This window comes from Microcaecilia unicolor, chromosome 7, assembly GCF_901765095.1.
Source record: "Microcaecilia unicolor chromosome 7, aMicUni1.1, whole genome shotgun sequence".
In the NCBI taxonomy this organism is placed as follows: domain Eukaryota; kingdom Metazoa; phylum Chordata; class Amphibia; order Gymnophiona; family Siphonopidae; genus Microcaecilia; species Microcaecilia unicolor.
The window spans coordinates 294696040-294713363 of NC_044037.1; the positions used below are offsets into that span (position 1 = coordinate 294696040).

General features: G+C 47.6%; 1 protein-coding gene across 1 annotated transcript in view; it reads right to left on the minus strand.

The window, feature by feature from the left end:
• The window catches only part of LOC115475146 (mitogen-activated protein kinase kinase kinase 2-like), a 69593-nt gene extending 60187 nt beyond the window's left edge, over positions 1–9406 (minus strand). Inside the window, exons 1-2 of the mRNA XM_030210886.1 lie at positions 9338–9406; positions 3251–3366 (exon numbers count right to left, since the gene is read on the minus strand). Coding sequence (XP_030066746.1) covers positions 3251–3366; positions 9338–9341 — 120 coding nt within the window. The 5' untranslated portion in view covers positions 9342–9406. The remainder of the gene's footprint in view (positions 1–3250; positions 3367–9337) is intronic.
• Positions 9407–17324: the final 7918 nt, after the last annotated feature.

The window sequence follows — 17324 nt, forward strand, 5'->3', positions numbered from 1 at the left end:
GTTGACATCAAGTCCATCACCAGCAAGCCCTATGCTGTGGATTATTACCTTTAACGACTCCGCGCTGAGCGACTACTCCTTCAGATCCAGAGTCTGACAGCTGAGGAGAACCACCTGCACACTGAGGACTCCCACGACATGGGAGGCTGACAGATCCTGGAGGTATCGATATGCCCAAGATATGAGCGCAGCTGTCTCCTGCACCAACCTGGAACTTCTCATGCTGCCCCGACGACTGATGTATGCCACCGCTGTACCACTGTTCAACAGCACTTGCACCACTCTGCCATCCAGAAAATTCATACCATGTGAGACGAATTGCCCTGGTCTCCAACAGATTGATAGAATAACTGAACTCCTCCATAGATCACCATCCTTGTGCCAGCAGCCCCATGCAGAGAGCTCCCCAGCCCCCGAGACTGGCATCCACGGTCACCTCCATCCAAGATGGACAGTCCAGCCGTAAACCTTTTGACAAAGTTGCTCATCCAGAGCCACCACCGTAGATCCTGATGCACCTTCACTGGTAGAGGCTAACTTGATCCATAAGGAGCCCGACTGAGGCGACCATCTGGAGAGAAGTGTCTACTGCAGACTCATGTGAGCCCTGGCCCACTGCATTGGTTCTATGGTCACCGCCATCGAACCTAACACTTGAAGATAGTCCTGAGAATAAGGAGCTCTGTGACTTCAGAGTGTGCGTACCTGACTCTGCAGCTTGAGAATTAGCAGTTACAAAAGGAACACAGTTCCCTGAAGCATGCCAAAGGAGATCCCCTATATACTCCAAAGGTCTCCGCCAGAACAAAATGACTCTTCAGCGGGTTGATCACCCATCCTAAGGATTCCAAGAACTGGACCAGTTACCTGACAACTCTCCTGATACGACTTCACCCAAATCAACCAATCGTCCACGTAAGGATGGACCAGAATACCCTGCCTGCAAAGGGCAGCTGCTACCACCACCATGATCTTGGTAAAGGTCCTGGGAGCCGTTGCAAGGCTGAACGGCATCGCACAAAACTGAAAATGCTGACCAACACCACAAACTGAAGGAAACACTAGTGTACCTGGAAAATGGGGATGTGCAAATAAGTCTCCGTCAAATCCAGTGTCGTGAGAAATTCGCCGGAATGCACAGCTACAATAACTGACCGCAACATTTCCATCCAGAATATTTGAAGCGGGGGAGTCGGAGAAACTAAACAAATTCTCTGTAACCTTGGAGGATGTAATGGGTCAGTTCAGCAAGCTGAAGAGTAGTAAATCACCGGGACCTGATGGTATTCATCCCAGAGTATTAATTGAACTAAAAAATGAACTTGCGGAGCTACTGTTAGAAATATGCAATCTGTCCCTAAAATCGAGTGTAGTACCGGAAGACTGGAGGGTAGCCAATGTTACTCCGATTTTTAAGAAGGGTTCCAGAGGAGATCCGGGAAATTATAGACCGGTGAGTCTGACGTCGGTGCCGGGCAAGATGGTGGAGGCTATTATTAAGAATAAAATTGCAGAGCATATACAAAAACATGGACTGATGAGACAAAGTCAGCACGGATTTAGTGAAGGGAAGTCTTGCCTCACCAATCTAATGCATTTTTTTGAGGGGGTAAGCAAACATGTGGACAATGGGGAGCCGGTTGATATTGTATATCTGGATTTTCAGAAGGCGTTTGACAAAGTGCCGCACGAAAGACTCCTGAAGAAATTGCAGAGTCATGGAATCGGAGGTAGGGTATTATTATGGATTAAGAACTGGTTGAAAGATAGGAAGCAGAGAGTAGGATTGCGTGGCCAGTATTCTCAGTGGAGGAGGGTAGTTAGTGGGGTCCCGCAGGGGTCTGTGCTGGGTCCGTTGCTTTTTAATGTATTTATAAATGACCTAGAGATGGGAATAACTAGTGAGGTAATTAAATTCGCCGATGACACAAAATTATTCGGGGTCGTCAAGTCGCAGGAGGAATGTGAACGATTACAGGAGGACCTTGCGAGACTGGGAGAATGGGCGTGCAAGTGGCAGATGAAGTTCAATGTTGACAAGTGCAAAGTGATGCATGTGGGTAAGAGGAACCCGAATTATAGCTACGTCTTGCAAGGTTCCGCGTTAGGAGTTACGGATCAAGAAAGGGATCTGGGTGTCGTCGTCGATGATACGCTGAAACCTTCTGCTCAGTGTGCTGCTGCGGCTAGGAAAGCGAATAGAATGTTGGGTGTTATTAGGAAGGGTATGGAGTCCAGGTGTGCGGATGTTATAATGCCGTTGTATCGCTCCATGGTGCGACCGCACCTGGAGTATTGTGTTCAGTACTGGTCTCCGTATCTCAAAAAAGATATAGTAGAATTGGAAAAGGTACAGCGAAGGGTGACGAAAATGATAGTGGGGATGGGACGACTTTCCTATGAAGAGAGGCTGAGAAGGCTAGGGCTTTTCAGCTTGGAGAAGAGACGGCTGAGGGGAGATATGATAGAAGTGTATAAAATAATGAGTGGAATGGATCGGGTGGATGTGAAGCGACTGTTCACGCTATCCAAAAATACTAGGACTAGAGGGCATGAGTTGAAGCTACAGTGTGGTAAATTTAAAACGAATCGGAGAAAATTTTTCTTCACCCAACGTGTAATTAGACTCTGGAATTCGTTGCCGGAGAACGTGGTACGGGCGGTTAGCTTGACGGAGTTTAAAAAGGGGTTAGATAGATTCCTAAAGGACAAGTCCATAGACCGCTATTAAATGGACTTGGAAAAATTCCGCATTTTTAGGTATAACTTGTCTGGAATGTTTTTACGTTTGGGGAGCGTGCCAGGTGCCCTTGACCTGGATTGGCCACTGTCGGTGACAGGATGCTGGGCTAGATGGACCTTTGGTCTTTCCCAGTATGGCACTACTTATGTACTTATGTACTTATGTAATGGAGAAACGCGAGAGCTCTGTTGAGCTTTTTGAGATCTAGGATGGGCCGATAGGAACCCTCCTTCTTTGGGACCACAAGACTTAGCTGGTTTTGGAATTAACATCCACCTGGACTTAGCCGATTTGGAAACAAAATTTTTAACTTGACTGCAGGCAAAGGACAAACATGCTTTTGATCTCAACAATTACTTACACTGGTACATAACAATATCCTTTGTACACACTAAACTACAGATCATTTCTTTGCAGAAAGTGGACTTAGTGGGTTTCAGAAATAAGCCCTTCAATTTCATAGTACATGTTGTCTCAAAAAGATGTAGTAAACAGTATGCAGATTACCTGTGTTTTTGGTGACGATTTCACCTTTCCCATGTCTTGTAGAGATAAAGCAGGTCGACTGGCTTTATGAAGAACAGCCAAATCCTGCATGATTGCATTCAAAACTTGCTGCTCATCTGTTGAATAAAAACAATGAGAAAAAGAAATCTAAATGAGTATTAAAACTTCAATGTGCACATTTTTATGTTTCAATATTTTTATTGATGACAACATATCAAAAAAACAGTAAATGGAAACCATTCCAAAAGCACACATTATAAACAACTTGAGTTTCTCCATTCCATTCGAGCAGTCATCAAATACAAAGATTTTTAAGTATACCCCACCCCCCTCCCCTTTCTCTGTATCCTAAACTCCAAACAAATGCCCCTCCCCCATTTATACATTACTTCGGCCAGGCCTTTGACTGACAGCACCTGGGCCTAAATTAACACTTTAACCCCCCCCCCCCCCCCTCCCCGGAAGCAGGTCAATACCAGCAACCTAACAACAACACTGGTTTCTGGTTTCCTAGAGCTGAGAGCACTACCCCAATCCTACAGTTTATTAACAAGAAGGCTGCGGCCTCGAGGCCTCGAATACTGCAAATACGGATTCTAAGCCTGCAAGAAGGATTTTCTGCGCTTAGAGGACTCCCTAGCTTCCCTCGCCTTCCAACTTGCCAAAGGATGCACCTGATTCCTCCAGTGCCAAAACTCCGGAGGCTCCGAGGACGTCCAATACTGCAGAATGACCTTCTCAGCCACTAGACACAACTTGCGGCTTAAAATACTAGCAGTTCTGGATAGGGGGAAAAAAAGCACCAGATACATCTAACAAAAATTGTTTCAGTGATCCACTGAGTTCGTGATCTAACAAGAGGGTTAAAAATCCTCTCACCCTCGCCCAAAACTCCTGCACCTTAGGGCACGTCCAAAAAGATAGGGCGGGAACAAGCCACACCACGCGCAAGCACTTGTGCTCCAAAAAGCGCGTCCCTCCTGGCAGCCACATCCAGCCTGTAATGTCGGGCAAAAGAAAGCTTAGAAGCCTAAGTTGCTGCACTACATATCTCTTGAAGAGAGAGTGCTCCAGGTTCAGCCCAAGAGGAGGAAATCGCTCTTGTGGAATGAGCCTTAAAGGCGTCAGGCAGAGGCCGGCCAGACAGCAGGTATGCTGAAAAAATGGCTTCCTTAAGCCAACGGGCTATAGTGGCTTTAGACGCTGGAGACCCTCTGCGAGGACCTGACAACAATACAAAAAGGTGATCAGAGGTCCTGAAAGCATTTGACATCTGCAGATACTGCAACAGAGCCCGGCGCACATCCAGGAGGTGCAACTGCCCAAAGGATTCTGGAACTCCTCCCTAGTAAAGGAGGGCAAACAGATAGGCTGGTTTAGGTGAAACGCTGAAACCACCTTAGGCATGAAGGAAGGCACAGTACGTACCGTTACTCCGGACTTTGAGAATTGCAGAAAAGGGTCTCGACAGGACAGCGCCTGGAGCTCAGATACCCATCTCGCCGATGCATGGCCACCAAAAAGACCGTCTTAGAGTCACATCCTTCTCCGAAGCTTGCTTCAGCGGCTCGAAGGGCGAACACTGAAGAACCTTTAATAGTAGCCCCAGGTTCCAGGTCGGGCAAGGGGGCCGCACGGGAGGCTGGGGCCGAAGCACCACTCTCAGAAACCGTGCAATGTCCGGATGTGAAGCCAGGGAGAGGCCAGCGACCCCCCCCCCCCCCCCCCACCCCAAAAGCATGACAATGCTACCACTTGAACACGCAGGGAATTATAGGCCAAGCCTTTTTGTAAACCATCCTGCAGAAAGTCCAGTATCGGCGAGACAGAAGCCCACATGGGTGTGATCGCTTTAGAAGCACACCAAGCCTCAAACTGGCACCAGATCCGAGCATAGGCAACGGAAGTGGAACGCTTGCGGACCTGCAAGAGAGTGGAGATGACCTTGTTAGAATAGCCCTTGTCTCTCAATTGCGCCCTCTCAATAGCCATGCCGTAAGACCAAAGCGGCATGGATCCTCCATGGTCACCGGGCCCTGCGTCAACAGGTTCGGAACCAGAGGCAAAGGAAGGGGAACCTCCACCAGCATCTGCCGGAGGTCCGCATACCACAGCCGTCTGGGCCCATCCGGGGCAATGAGGATCACCTTGATGTAGCCAAATTTGCAGGAGAAGCCGCCCTATTAAGGGCCAAGGAGGGAACACATACAGAAGGCCCGGAGGCCAGGGTTGAGCCAAGGCATCCAACCCCGCCGAGTGAGGATCTCTCTGCCTGCTGAAAAAGGACGGGACTTTGGCATTTGTGCTTGACGCCATAAGATCCATTACGGGCTTTCCCCATTTGGCACAGATCTGAAGGAACACTTCATCTGCCAGTTTCCACTCCGCTGGGTCGATTTGAAGCCTGCTTAGAAAATCGGCTTGCACGTTGCTCTGACCTGCTGACAGAAGCTGCAGATGCAGCTCGGCCCAGTGGCAAATTAGAGCAGCCTACGCGGCCAGTGCTCTGCACTGAGTGCCGCCTTGTCGATTTATATAGGCCACTGCTGTTGTGTTGTCCGACAGAACTGACAGCCAGTCCCTCCAGTTTTGTGAAAGCCCAGAAGCGCCTGAAATATCGCTCTCAGTTCTAAGCGATTGATGGACCACCCCGTTTCCTCGGATGTCCATAGACCTTGGGCATAGCTTCCCTGGCAATGTGCTCCCCAGCCCTTCAGGATGGCATCTGTTACCACCAGGCACCACTCGGGAAGTGCTAGCGGCATTCCTCGCCGCAGCATGCTGTCTGAGAGCCACCACTCCATACTGAGTCGGGCCGCAGGGAGCCACATGAGTCTGTGTTGATAATCGTGGGACATAAGAGACCATCGTAGAAGAAGGGCAATCTGCAGAGGTCTCATATGCGCTCTCGCCCACGGCACCACTTCTAAGGTGGCCGTCATTGACCCCAACAGCTGGACAACGTCCCAAGCTCGTGGGCGAGGCATTCTCAGGAGCAGACGGACCTGATTCTGAAGCTTGCACTGCCTTTGCTCGGGTAGATAAACAAACCCCGAGGCCGTGTCGAACTGGACCCCCAAATATTCTAGAGATTGAGAGGGGATCAGGTGACTTTTGGGTATATTGACGACCCAACCCAGAGATTGCAGTACTGTGACCACTCTGGCTGTGACATGATGACTCTCTTTTGCCGAGTCCGCTCTGATGAGCCAGTCGTCTAAGTACGGGTGAACCCAGATACCCTCTCGCCTGAGAAAGGCAGCTACTACCACCATTACCTTTGAAAAGGTTTGGGGAGCTGTGGCGAGGCCAAAAGGCAAGGCCCAAAACTAGAAATGTCTTCACAACACCGCAAATCGGAGGAACTGTTGGTGCGGGAGCCAAATAGGTATGTGCAAGTAAGCTCCAGAGACGAGAGGAACTCTCCTGGCTGTACCGCCGCAATGACAGAGCCCAGGGTTTCCATATGAAAATGCCGCAATCTTAGAGACTAGTTGACTTCCTTCAAGTCGAGAATGGGCCGAAAAGACCCGCCTTTTCACGGCACCACAAAGTAAATGGAGTAACGACCATAGCTGTGTTCAGCGGGAGGCACGGGGATCATCGCCCCAAGGTGCAACAATACTTGTAGGGTCTCCTCTACCGTTGCCCGTTTGAAGGAAGTACCACATCGGGACTCCAAAAACACGTCTCTCACCAGGGCACTGAATTCCAATCGGTAACCTTCTCTGATCAGGTCCAGGACCCACTGATCCGTGGTAATCTTGGTCCACTCCTCTAGAAAGAGGGAAAGGTGTCCTCCTACAGCTGTAGAGGAGGAGTGGACCGGTGCACCATCATTGAGAGGGTTGCCCTTGAACTCCAGGCCTAGCACCGGCCGCTGCGGATCGCTTGTCCGAGCGAAAGGAGTTCCTCTGCTGAAAACGGGCACGTTGAGTAAATCCAGCAGAGCGCACCGGGCGATACCTTCCAGCTTCACGGAAGCGAGATCTAGAGGAGGAGGGAACCACCTGACCCTTGGAAGAAGGCCACGGCCTATCCTCAGGTAACCGCTGGGGTTTAGCATTCCCCAGGACTTTAACAATCCTCTCCAACTCCGCTCCAAATAACAGAAGTCCCCGAAAGGGCAACTTCACCAGCCTTTGCTTAGAGGCTATGTCAGCCACCCAATGCCGCAGCCAAAGAAGGCGGTGGGCAGAAACCGCCACAGACATCTGTTTAACCGAAGCTCTGACCAGATCATAAAGGGTGTCAGCTAAAAATGACAGGGCCGACTCCATCCGCGGGGCAACCTCAGAAAGGGGCCCCGCACCATCGGCAGGCTGTTCCACTGCCTGCTGTAGCCAGGAAAGACATGCCTGGGCTGCATAGGAACTGCAAATAGACGACCTCAAGGCAAGGCCCGCAATTTCAAAGGACCGCTTCAGCGTGGACTCCAGCCGCCGGTCCTGCATGTCTTTCAAAGCGACCCCTCCCTCTACCGGGAGAGTGGTCTTTTTTGTCACCGCCGTGACCAATGCATCCACTTTAGGCATCCCCAAAGGGGCCACGTACTCCTCACGCAGAGGGTAAAGCTGACCCATAGCCCTGGCCACTTTCAACGGCCCATTGGGGTCAGACCATTGAGCAGAAATAAGCTCTTGAATGGAGTCATGCACCGGAAAGGCCCGAGTAGGCTTGTAAGTACATGCCATCCTAAGATTAACAGAGGAGGCCTCGCCTTCAGCAGGATCATCAATCGAGATGGCCTGCAAGGCGTCAGTAATGAGAGCTGGCAGCTCGTTGTGGTGGAAAATCCGGACCGCATTGGGATCATCCAAATCCAGTGGCAAACAGACACCCTCCTCTGGATCATCCGTCCCTGAGGGCCTGCCAGATCCCTCAGACTCCCCACAGCCCGATCACGGGGGGGGGGGGGGGGGGGGGGGGGAAGATATGCGCCACTTTCAGACGGGGAATTAACCCATCTATGTTTAGCGTGTTTCCAACGCTCGGGGGGGGGGGGGGGGGGGAATAACATCTGAAGCCATCCCCGGGAAGCCAGGATGCAACGCAGTGTCAGACACCTGCGGCAGAGCTCTTTTCAGCATAAAAGCCTTATGCATTAAAAGCACAAACTCAGGGGAGAAAAACTCACCCTGGCCCTCCGCCTCCGAATTAGGAGAAACGGATGTAGGAGCTCCTCTGGCAGCCTCTAAACTAGGCGTCCCGCTGCACTGAGACTTCTCCGCAAACGCGAGGGTCGAGGCATGCGGCGCTTCCAAAATGGCTCCTCTGCCAGCTCCATCGAGCGGGAAGAAACATCGCTCGCCATGCTCATACTAGCTTGAGCGTCTAAGGAGCACGTTTTACACAGCCCCACTGCTGATCTGCGTTTACCACAACGGGAGCAGCGCTTAACTCCCTCAGCAGCCATCACCCGACTGGACGGAAATATAGTAATAAAATGGCGGCTTCGCGCCAAAACTTACCCCGTTCAGAACGGCGCCCGCGGGACCTCCCCGGAAGAGCTGGGCACCACTCCCACCTCAGAAGACCGAGTCAACGAGTTCCGGTCAAGCTGTACAGAACCAGAATCTCTGGAAAAAGCCTCAGAACAGCCACGCAGTAAAAGTGCGCTTTTTTTTTTTTTAACGCTGTGAGGACAGTTGGAGGCAGGCAGCAACAGAGGGACTCTGGGAGGCGAGGGGAATGGGTAAGGCAGGGAAAGGGCGAACCTATATGCCTTTAAAGTGGGCACCACCAGCCACAACACCCCTGCTCAACTGGCAAAGCACAGGAGCCGCCCCAGGCAGTCTGAAATCCAGGAGCTGATCAAGCTACGTCCACACCTGCTGGGAGATAGAGAAATACTGAAGGCAGTTGGGGCTAGCCGTCCAAGAGGCACTATGGTTTTTCAGTGTTCTCTATCTCCACCTGCTGGTAGGTGGATACAACCCATCAGTTAATGGATTCATCTGCTGCTGATGACAAGGCATTTTATCATTAAGAAGTAAGCTTCCAACAGACTTGTTTCTTTGATTAGCAATATTTTAAGCCAAACAGAAATGAGACTACAGTGTTCCGACAGTTGCTTTATTTACTTACCCATAGTAGCAGCCAGCTGTTACAGTACGCTTTAAGGGATTGGTTCTCCCATTAGTGATCTTTTGTTCCTAAAAAGCAAAAGACAAAACACTAAAATATTAAAAACTAGTAAGCATCAGAATGCCAAAAAATGCTAATCAATTATACATAATTTGTTACAATTTGATAAGAGGAAAGGGAAATGGGACTTGATATACCACCTTTCTGTGGTATTTTGCAACTACATTCACAGTGGGTTACATATATACAGGTACTTATTTTGTACCTGGGGCAATGGAGAGTTAAGTGACTTGCCCACAGTCACAAGGAGATGCACTGGGAATCGAACCCAGTTCCCCAGGATCAAAGTCCGCTGCACTAACCACTAGGCTACTCCTCCACTCCAAAATTTGATAAGGAAGAAGAAACAATTACTTCAGCTAATTCTCACAGTGCAGAACCTCCCCCCACCACCACCACGAAAATGGCAAAGAGCATTAAAAACTCATCTAATCAGATTATTACTAATCAAACTGATGAGATTCTGCAAACTTTTCGGGACTTTTATTCTTTATTATACAATGGGGAGCTGGTTGATATTGTATATCTGGATTTTCAGAAGGCGTTTGACAAAGTGCCGCACGAAAGACTCCTGAAGAAATTGCAGAGTCATGGAATCGGAGGTAGGGTATTATTATGGATTAAGAACTGGTTGAAAGATAGGAAGCAGAGAGTAGGATTGCGTGGCCAGTATTCTCAGTGGAGGAGGGTAGTTAGTGGGGTCCCGCAGGGGTCTGTGCTGGGTCCGTTGCTTTTTAATGTATTTATAAATGACCTAGAGATGGGAATAACTAGTGAGGTAATTAAATTCGCCGATGACACAAAATTATTCAGGGTCGTCAAGTCGCAGGAGGAATGTGAACGATTACAGGAGGACCTTGCGAGACTGGGAGAATGGGCGTGCAAGTGGCAGATGAAGTTCAATGTTGACAAGTGCAAAGTGATGCATGTGGGTAAGAGGAACCCGAATTATAGCTACGTCTTGCAAGGTTCCGCGTTAGGAGTTACGGATCAAGAAAGGGATCTGGGTGTCGTCGTCGATGATACGCTGAAACCTTCTGCTCAGTGTGCTGCTGCGGCTAGGAAAGCGAATAGAATGTTGGGTGTTATTAGGAAGGGTATGGAGTCCAGGTGTGCGGATGTTATAATGCCGTTGTATCGCTCCATGGTGCGACCGCACCTGGAGTATTGTGTTCAGTACTGGTCTCCGTATCTCAAAAAAGATATAGTAGAATTGGAAAAGGTACAGAGAAGGGTGACGAAAATGATAGTGGGGATGGGACGACTTTCCTATGAAGAGAGGCTGAGAAGGCTAGGGCTTTTCAGCTTGGAAAAGAGACGGCTGAGGGGAGATATGATAGAAGTGTATAAAATAATGAGTGGAATGGATCGGGTGGATGTGAAGCGACTGTTCACGCTATCCAAAAATACTAGGACTAGAGGGCATGAGTTGAAGCTACAGTGTGGTAAATTTAAAACGAATCGGAGAAACTTTTTCTTCACCCAACGTGTAATTAGACTCTGGAATTCGTTGCCGGAGAACGTGGTACGGGCGGTTAGCTTGACGGAGTTTAAAAAGGGGTTAGATAGATTCCTAAAGGACAAGTCCATAGACCGCTATTAAATGGACTTGGAAAAATTCCGCATTTTTAGGTATAACTTGTCTGGAATGTTTTTACGTTTGGGGAGCGTGCCAGGTGCCCTTGACCTGGATTGGCCACTGTCGGTGACAGGATGCTGGGCTAGATGGACCTTTGGTCTTTCCCAGTATGGCACTACTTATGTACTATGTACTTATAATCCTCTGATGACATATCACAATTTCTTAAAAATCTCCCTACACCAAAATTTACTCCCTCTCAAGTCAAGATAACATAGTAAATGACGGTCCATCCAGTCTGCCCAACAAGATAAACTCATTTACATGGTATGTGATACTTTATACGTATACCCGAGTTTGATTTGTCCTTGCCTTTCTCAGGGCACAGACCGTAGAAGTCTACCCAGCACTGTTCTTGTACTAAGTTCTGGAGCTAACATCGAAGTCCCTAAAAATTTACACTCCAGCCCACTATCTATTCAGTCACAATCAGGGCACAGACTGTAGAAGTCTGCCCAGTTCCCATTTTGTTTCCCAATTACTGGTGTCGCCACCCAATCTCCGCTAAGATTCCGCAGAACCATTCCTTCTAAACAGGATTCCTTTGTGTTTATCCCAAGCATGTTTGAATTCCATTACCGTTTTCATCTCCACCACCTCCTGCGGGAGGGCATATCTACCACCGTTTCCATGAAAAAATACTTCCTGACATTACTCATGAGTCTGTCCCCCTTCAACCTCAACTCATGTCCTCCAATTCTACCACCTTCCCATCTCTGGAAAAGGTTTGTTTGCGGATTAATACCTTTCAAATATTTGAACGTCTGTATCATGTCACCCGTTTCTCCTTTCCTCCAAAGTACACGTTCAGGTTGGCAAGTCTCTCCTCTTACGATTTGCAACGCGAATCCCATAACAGTTTTGTAGCTTTTCTTTGCACCGCTTCCTGTCTTTTTACATCTTTAGCAAGATACAGCCTCCAAAACTGAACACAATACTCCAAGTGAGGCCTCACCAACAACTTGAAGGGGCATCAACACCTCCTTTCCTCTGCTGGTTATACCCCTCTCTATGCAGCCTAGCATCCTTCTGGCACAGCCGTTGCCATGTCACATTGTTTCTTCACCTTCAGATCCTCGGACACCAATACCCCCAAGGTCTCTCTCCTGAGTTGAGCTTACTAATCTCTTCCTCCTATCTGGTATGTCTCTTTTGGGTTTCTGCAACCCAAATGCATCACTCTGCACTTCTTGGCATTACATTTTAACTTTACTAACAAAGAACACTCTAGAACAATATAACCCTGTATCTATTTATGTACCATATTAAACATCAATTTAATTTAAATGAACATCCACTTTGAAAGAAACTGTGAACATGATTATTTATAAATGTAATTATTAACGGAAATGACCTGGCACATGCAATGTTATGACACAATCAATTCAACCATACAGAACACTTAGGTTAGATTACAATATCTTAATCGATCTTCGACACAGTTTTTAATCAGTCTGCATTCAAGAATATGTAAGCTCATATACACAGTTCTTTGCCTAGGTGTAATGCACTACAACTGTTGGACACTCCCAAGGTCTATATAAGCTTGCACTTGTCTTACAGTTCTGTCCTCCAGTGTGTGTTCAAAGGGAAAAACACTTCTCAAAATGTGCTGGTTCCCCAGTTTAGGCTCAGATGTTGTTCCTTCTGCTTTTCTGGCCCCTGCCGCTTCACAATTGTTTCTTTTAAAGTATTCCTTTACTCATGCAGAGTTTCACCTTATTGCTTCTTCAGAAGGAATCGTTATATATGTAAGAACAACACATAGCATTCAAACAAAGAGTAACTTCATTAAATTAACCATTTTTGACAATTGACTTAAACATTATTTAAGACTTAAACAATGTACTTTATCATGGTGGCTATGATTCTCAGTCGGACGCCAAGTCCAGAATGAAACGCCTCCTTAACAGGAAGTCTACTTGTGTCCCTCCACTCTTCACAAATTAAACCCAGCACACGGTCATGATACGAATAATTTAACGAGACCCATCCCACATCATATCCACCCCACCTCTCATTTTAAACCCCCGAGATGTGTTGTGCCCCACTGATAAATGAAGCACTGTCCTTATATAATAACCTTTGTTGCACTCCACCTTTGCCCTTATATCAAACCATATCGTGTGATGATCACTATTACATAGGTGGGCATCCACCCGAATATTGGAAACACTACCCCCATTCGTGAACACTAGATCCAGCATCGACCCTTCCCTCGTGGGTTCCGTCACCATTTGTCTGAGCAAGGCACTTTGACAGGCATCCATCATCTCTCTACTTCTTTCCGATTCTGCAGACGGGTCATTACAATCACATCAGACAGGTTGAAATCTCCCAACAGTAGCACCTCCCCTTTCATATCAATCTTTTAAATATCTTCTATCAGATCCTTGTCTAGCTTCTCCGTTTGTGCCGGTCTGTAGGTAACCTCCTTGTGGATACGGGTTCCAAGGAAATGAAGACCTCTCCTGAATGAACTGCTATGACAGAATGCAAGGTTTCCATTCAAAAATGCTTCACTAAAAGAGATCTGAAAAGGGAAAGGGGTTGGTATTTGATATACCACCTTTCTATGGTTACAATGAAAGCGGTCTGTAGATTATACACACGTACTTATTTTGTACCTGCTACAATGGAAGGTTAAGTGACTTCCCCAGAGTCACAAAGAGCGGTTCTCAGGCCAATCCAGGTCACAAGCACCTGGCAAGATCCCAAAAGAGTAAAACAAGATTTTATGCTTCTTATTCCAGGAATAACCTACCAAGTGCAAATGCAATCTAAATCAAGGGACATGGAACTAAAACCCTGTTTAAGACGCAGCTTTACCTTCCTGTCATGAGCATCCCTAAGAGCAGAACCTCCAACTGGAATCGTGATGCTTTTGGTTACCGCTGTCACTAAACCATTCACTTTCAGCAGACTAAAATAGCCTGTCCAGGGGAAGACAATACAACTTATTCGTCAATTTGGAACCCCTGAGGACGAAATCCAAAGCTTTCCATTCTGCAAAGACCATGTGTGTCAAAGCTTTGTGAAGCAGAAAGGCTTTAGCAGTTCTGATGGTGATCCTATCCTGGGATTTTGAGAGAAGAATGCTCCAAACCCAAAAGGAGCAGAATGTGATCCTCCCCAGACCCAACTGAAGAACTCCAGTCAGCTGACACAATGGCCACCATCCCTGCCAAAAACTGAGGTATCACAATGGGAATAGAGCATCTCCAAATGCTGCCACTCACGAGGATGACTCTGAGGGATTCACCAAGTCAGTCAAAAGCTCCCTCAAAACTCCTGCACTGCATAGTAGGAGCCAGATGAAACACCATGAGGGCTCTCACAAACCCCGCAGCATCTGTCTATTAGCTTTCCACAAAAACCAGTCACAGAAAAAATAAAGATGCCTCCATAAACAACCACTGCATTGAGCAGCTCTCCCCTTAAGCTGTAAGTGGGCAGAGGAATTCTCTGGTTTTTATACAGGGAGAAACAGCTGCTGCTGTAATTTAATTTCTCTACCAAGCAGAAGCTTTGTTCCCCAACCCACCACCAACCCCAGAACTAAGGGAATAAAGATAAGGAAGCCCTAATAAAAATAATATTTGCCACTCATTTTGAAACCACAATTACCCTTTGCTGCGCTTTCCCAAAAACGTCTTTAAGACCGCTCGTTTCTACTACCGATTGGAATATTTACCACTAGTAAAAAAGGCCCATTTCTGACACAAATGAAACGGGCGCTAGCAAGGTTTTCCTCTAAGTGTGTATGTTTCAGAGAGTGTGTGTGAGAGTGACTGTGTGAGAGAGAGACAGAGTGAATGTGCCAGTGTGTGTGTGTGTCAGAGTGAGACTGTGTGTGTGAGAGTGTGCGGCAGGGGGCCCCCTCCCACTCTTCCTTCCCCCCTCTTTTTTCTCCCTCCCCCCTCCTCCATTTAGGGTCCATTTCTGACACAAAGGAAACGGGCGCTAGCAAGGTTTTCCTCGTAGTGTGTATGTTTGAGAGTATGTGTGAGAGTGACTGTGTGTGAGAGAGAGACTGGGTGCGAGTGTGTCTGTGAGAGATAGTTTGCGTGTCAGAATGTGTGTGCGAGTGACTGTGTGAGAGAGAGAGAGAGAGTGTGTTTCACACAGATACAGTGTATGTGAGAGTGTGAGACAGTGTGTTTCACACAGATTACAGTGTGTGTGAGAGAGTGTGATAGAGAGCGAGTGTGAGAGTATGTGTGTGATACACAGACTGTGAGAGCGAGAGTTTGCAGAACCCCATCCCCCTCTTCCCCTCTCTCCGCCCTCCCCCTCCTCCCCCCTTCCACCCATGTCCGAGTTCCAGAAACCCCTCCCACGTGTTCCCATCCAAGTTGCAGGACCCCCCTCCCATTTTTTCCCATCCCCCTCTCCCCTTCCCGCTCCACGTCTCTCTTCTCCGAGTTACAGGACCCCCCTCCCCCCCTGCTACCCCCTGATCTAGCACCCCCGTCCCCTTCCAGTTCCATTACCCACCCCTCCCCTTCCAATGGATTTCCAGGAATCCCCCCCCCCCATCGTTTCAGGACCCCCTTCCCCCTCTCTGTCGTTTCAGGTCCCCCCTCCCTACCTCTCTGGCCCTCCCCCTTCGGGTTGCGTGCTTGGCGCCCGGGGTAATCCATTGTCGGCTGGTCTGCTTGATCCCGGTCCAGAGTGTGGCCATTTTCGCCCCGCCTCCGGTTCTTTGGGGTTGTTTGGTTGCTTTTGTGATGCGCGCGGAGGGGTGTGTTGCAGGGAGCACTGCCAGCTGATTCTCAGGCAGGAGTAGGGTACTCCTCCCCTTGCCTTGGATTCAGCTGACAGTGACGTTACTTATGTCATTACGTTCTAAGCGGCTTAGCAGACCACATCGAGGGGTCCACGGTCCCAGGCAGGTTAGAACGTTGGAGGTGAGTATTATTATATAGGATTGGATGGTTTCACGCTCCAGACAATATAGAAAGACTCCTAAGGCAGGCCTTTGGCTGAAACACAGTGCTGTCTCTAGTCTTCTATCAATAAAACTTGTGTCATTAAGAACTTGAAGTCTCCTTGTATTGTTATACACCTTGGATAAAGATGGGCTATAAATTTAATCTAAATAAATCTAAATCTTATTTTGCAGTGCTTAGGTAATTCAGTAAGCACCGTTAGCTGTGACAATTTTCCCTGCACCTCAGAGTCTTGGAAATATAGGAGACACCACATACCAAAAAAGACATTAACTGATCTCTGAGAGATAAAGGCAGATAAAGGCCAAATGGCCCACCCACTAAGAGATACTACGTACTTGTTCCATGCTTTCCTGAAATCAGATACAGTCTGTCTCCACAATCTCCATTGGGAGGCAATTCCACAGGGGTGAAGTGGGATTTGAACCTGTTTCTCTTGGTTCTCAGTCCACTGCACTAACCACTAGGCTACTCCTCACATCTTAAATGAAACTGCCTGGTGTTGCTGTAGACTGCATTGCTCTTAACAGTGGATAAAGGGTCATGGATTAGATATACTGCCTTTCTGTGGTACAACCAAAGTGGTTTACACTGTCCCTAGTGGGCTCACAATCTGAGCTTTAGTAAGCAATCTGTCCAAGACCACGAGGAGCTGCAGTGGGGAATCAAACCCAATTCCCCAGGTTCTCAGCCCACTACACTAACCATTAGGCTACTCCTCCACTCCAAGTTAGTTCTTCCTACAATAGTAGCAGGTAACTGTATCCTGCAGTTCACACTCTCTCGTGTGACATTGTTGATACCCTGACAGGCTTCCAAGTACCCCTTGCTGAAAACAACAGACTCAGTATACATTTTGGTTATGTGAAAAACTGAGAAATTTCTGGAGTAGAATTAACCATACAATAAAACAAACAATGGAACACTGCTCTCTGAAACAATCTGTCAAATAAAATAAAAAAACAGAGCTTAGTATCCTTATGAAATGTTTAATACAGGTAATTAAATGGAATTGGAACGTGTGACTGGAATTCAAGACACAAAATGCGTAAGCTACGAACAAAGCTTAAATAAATCATAAAACAAAATGAGTGATTTATGAAGAGTATAAACAAATCAGATTAGAATAAAATTTAAAATATTACTTGAACAGATGTGATCATATATATTGTTGTACCAATACACCACTTAGTAAGCCATTTACTAATGGTCAGCACAAAGCAATGCTGTTATCATGCATTATTACCACCACACGAAGGAGAAGAGGATGACCAAAAGACCTCCAGCAAACAGATCAGGATGATACAATTCTTTATTAAGCAAGCACCATGTAAAC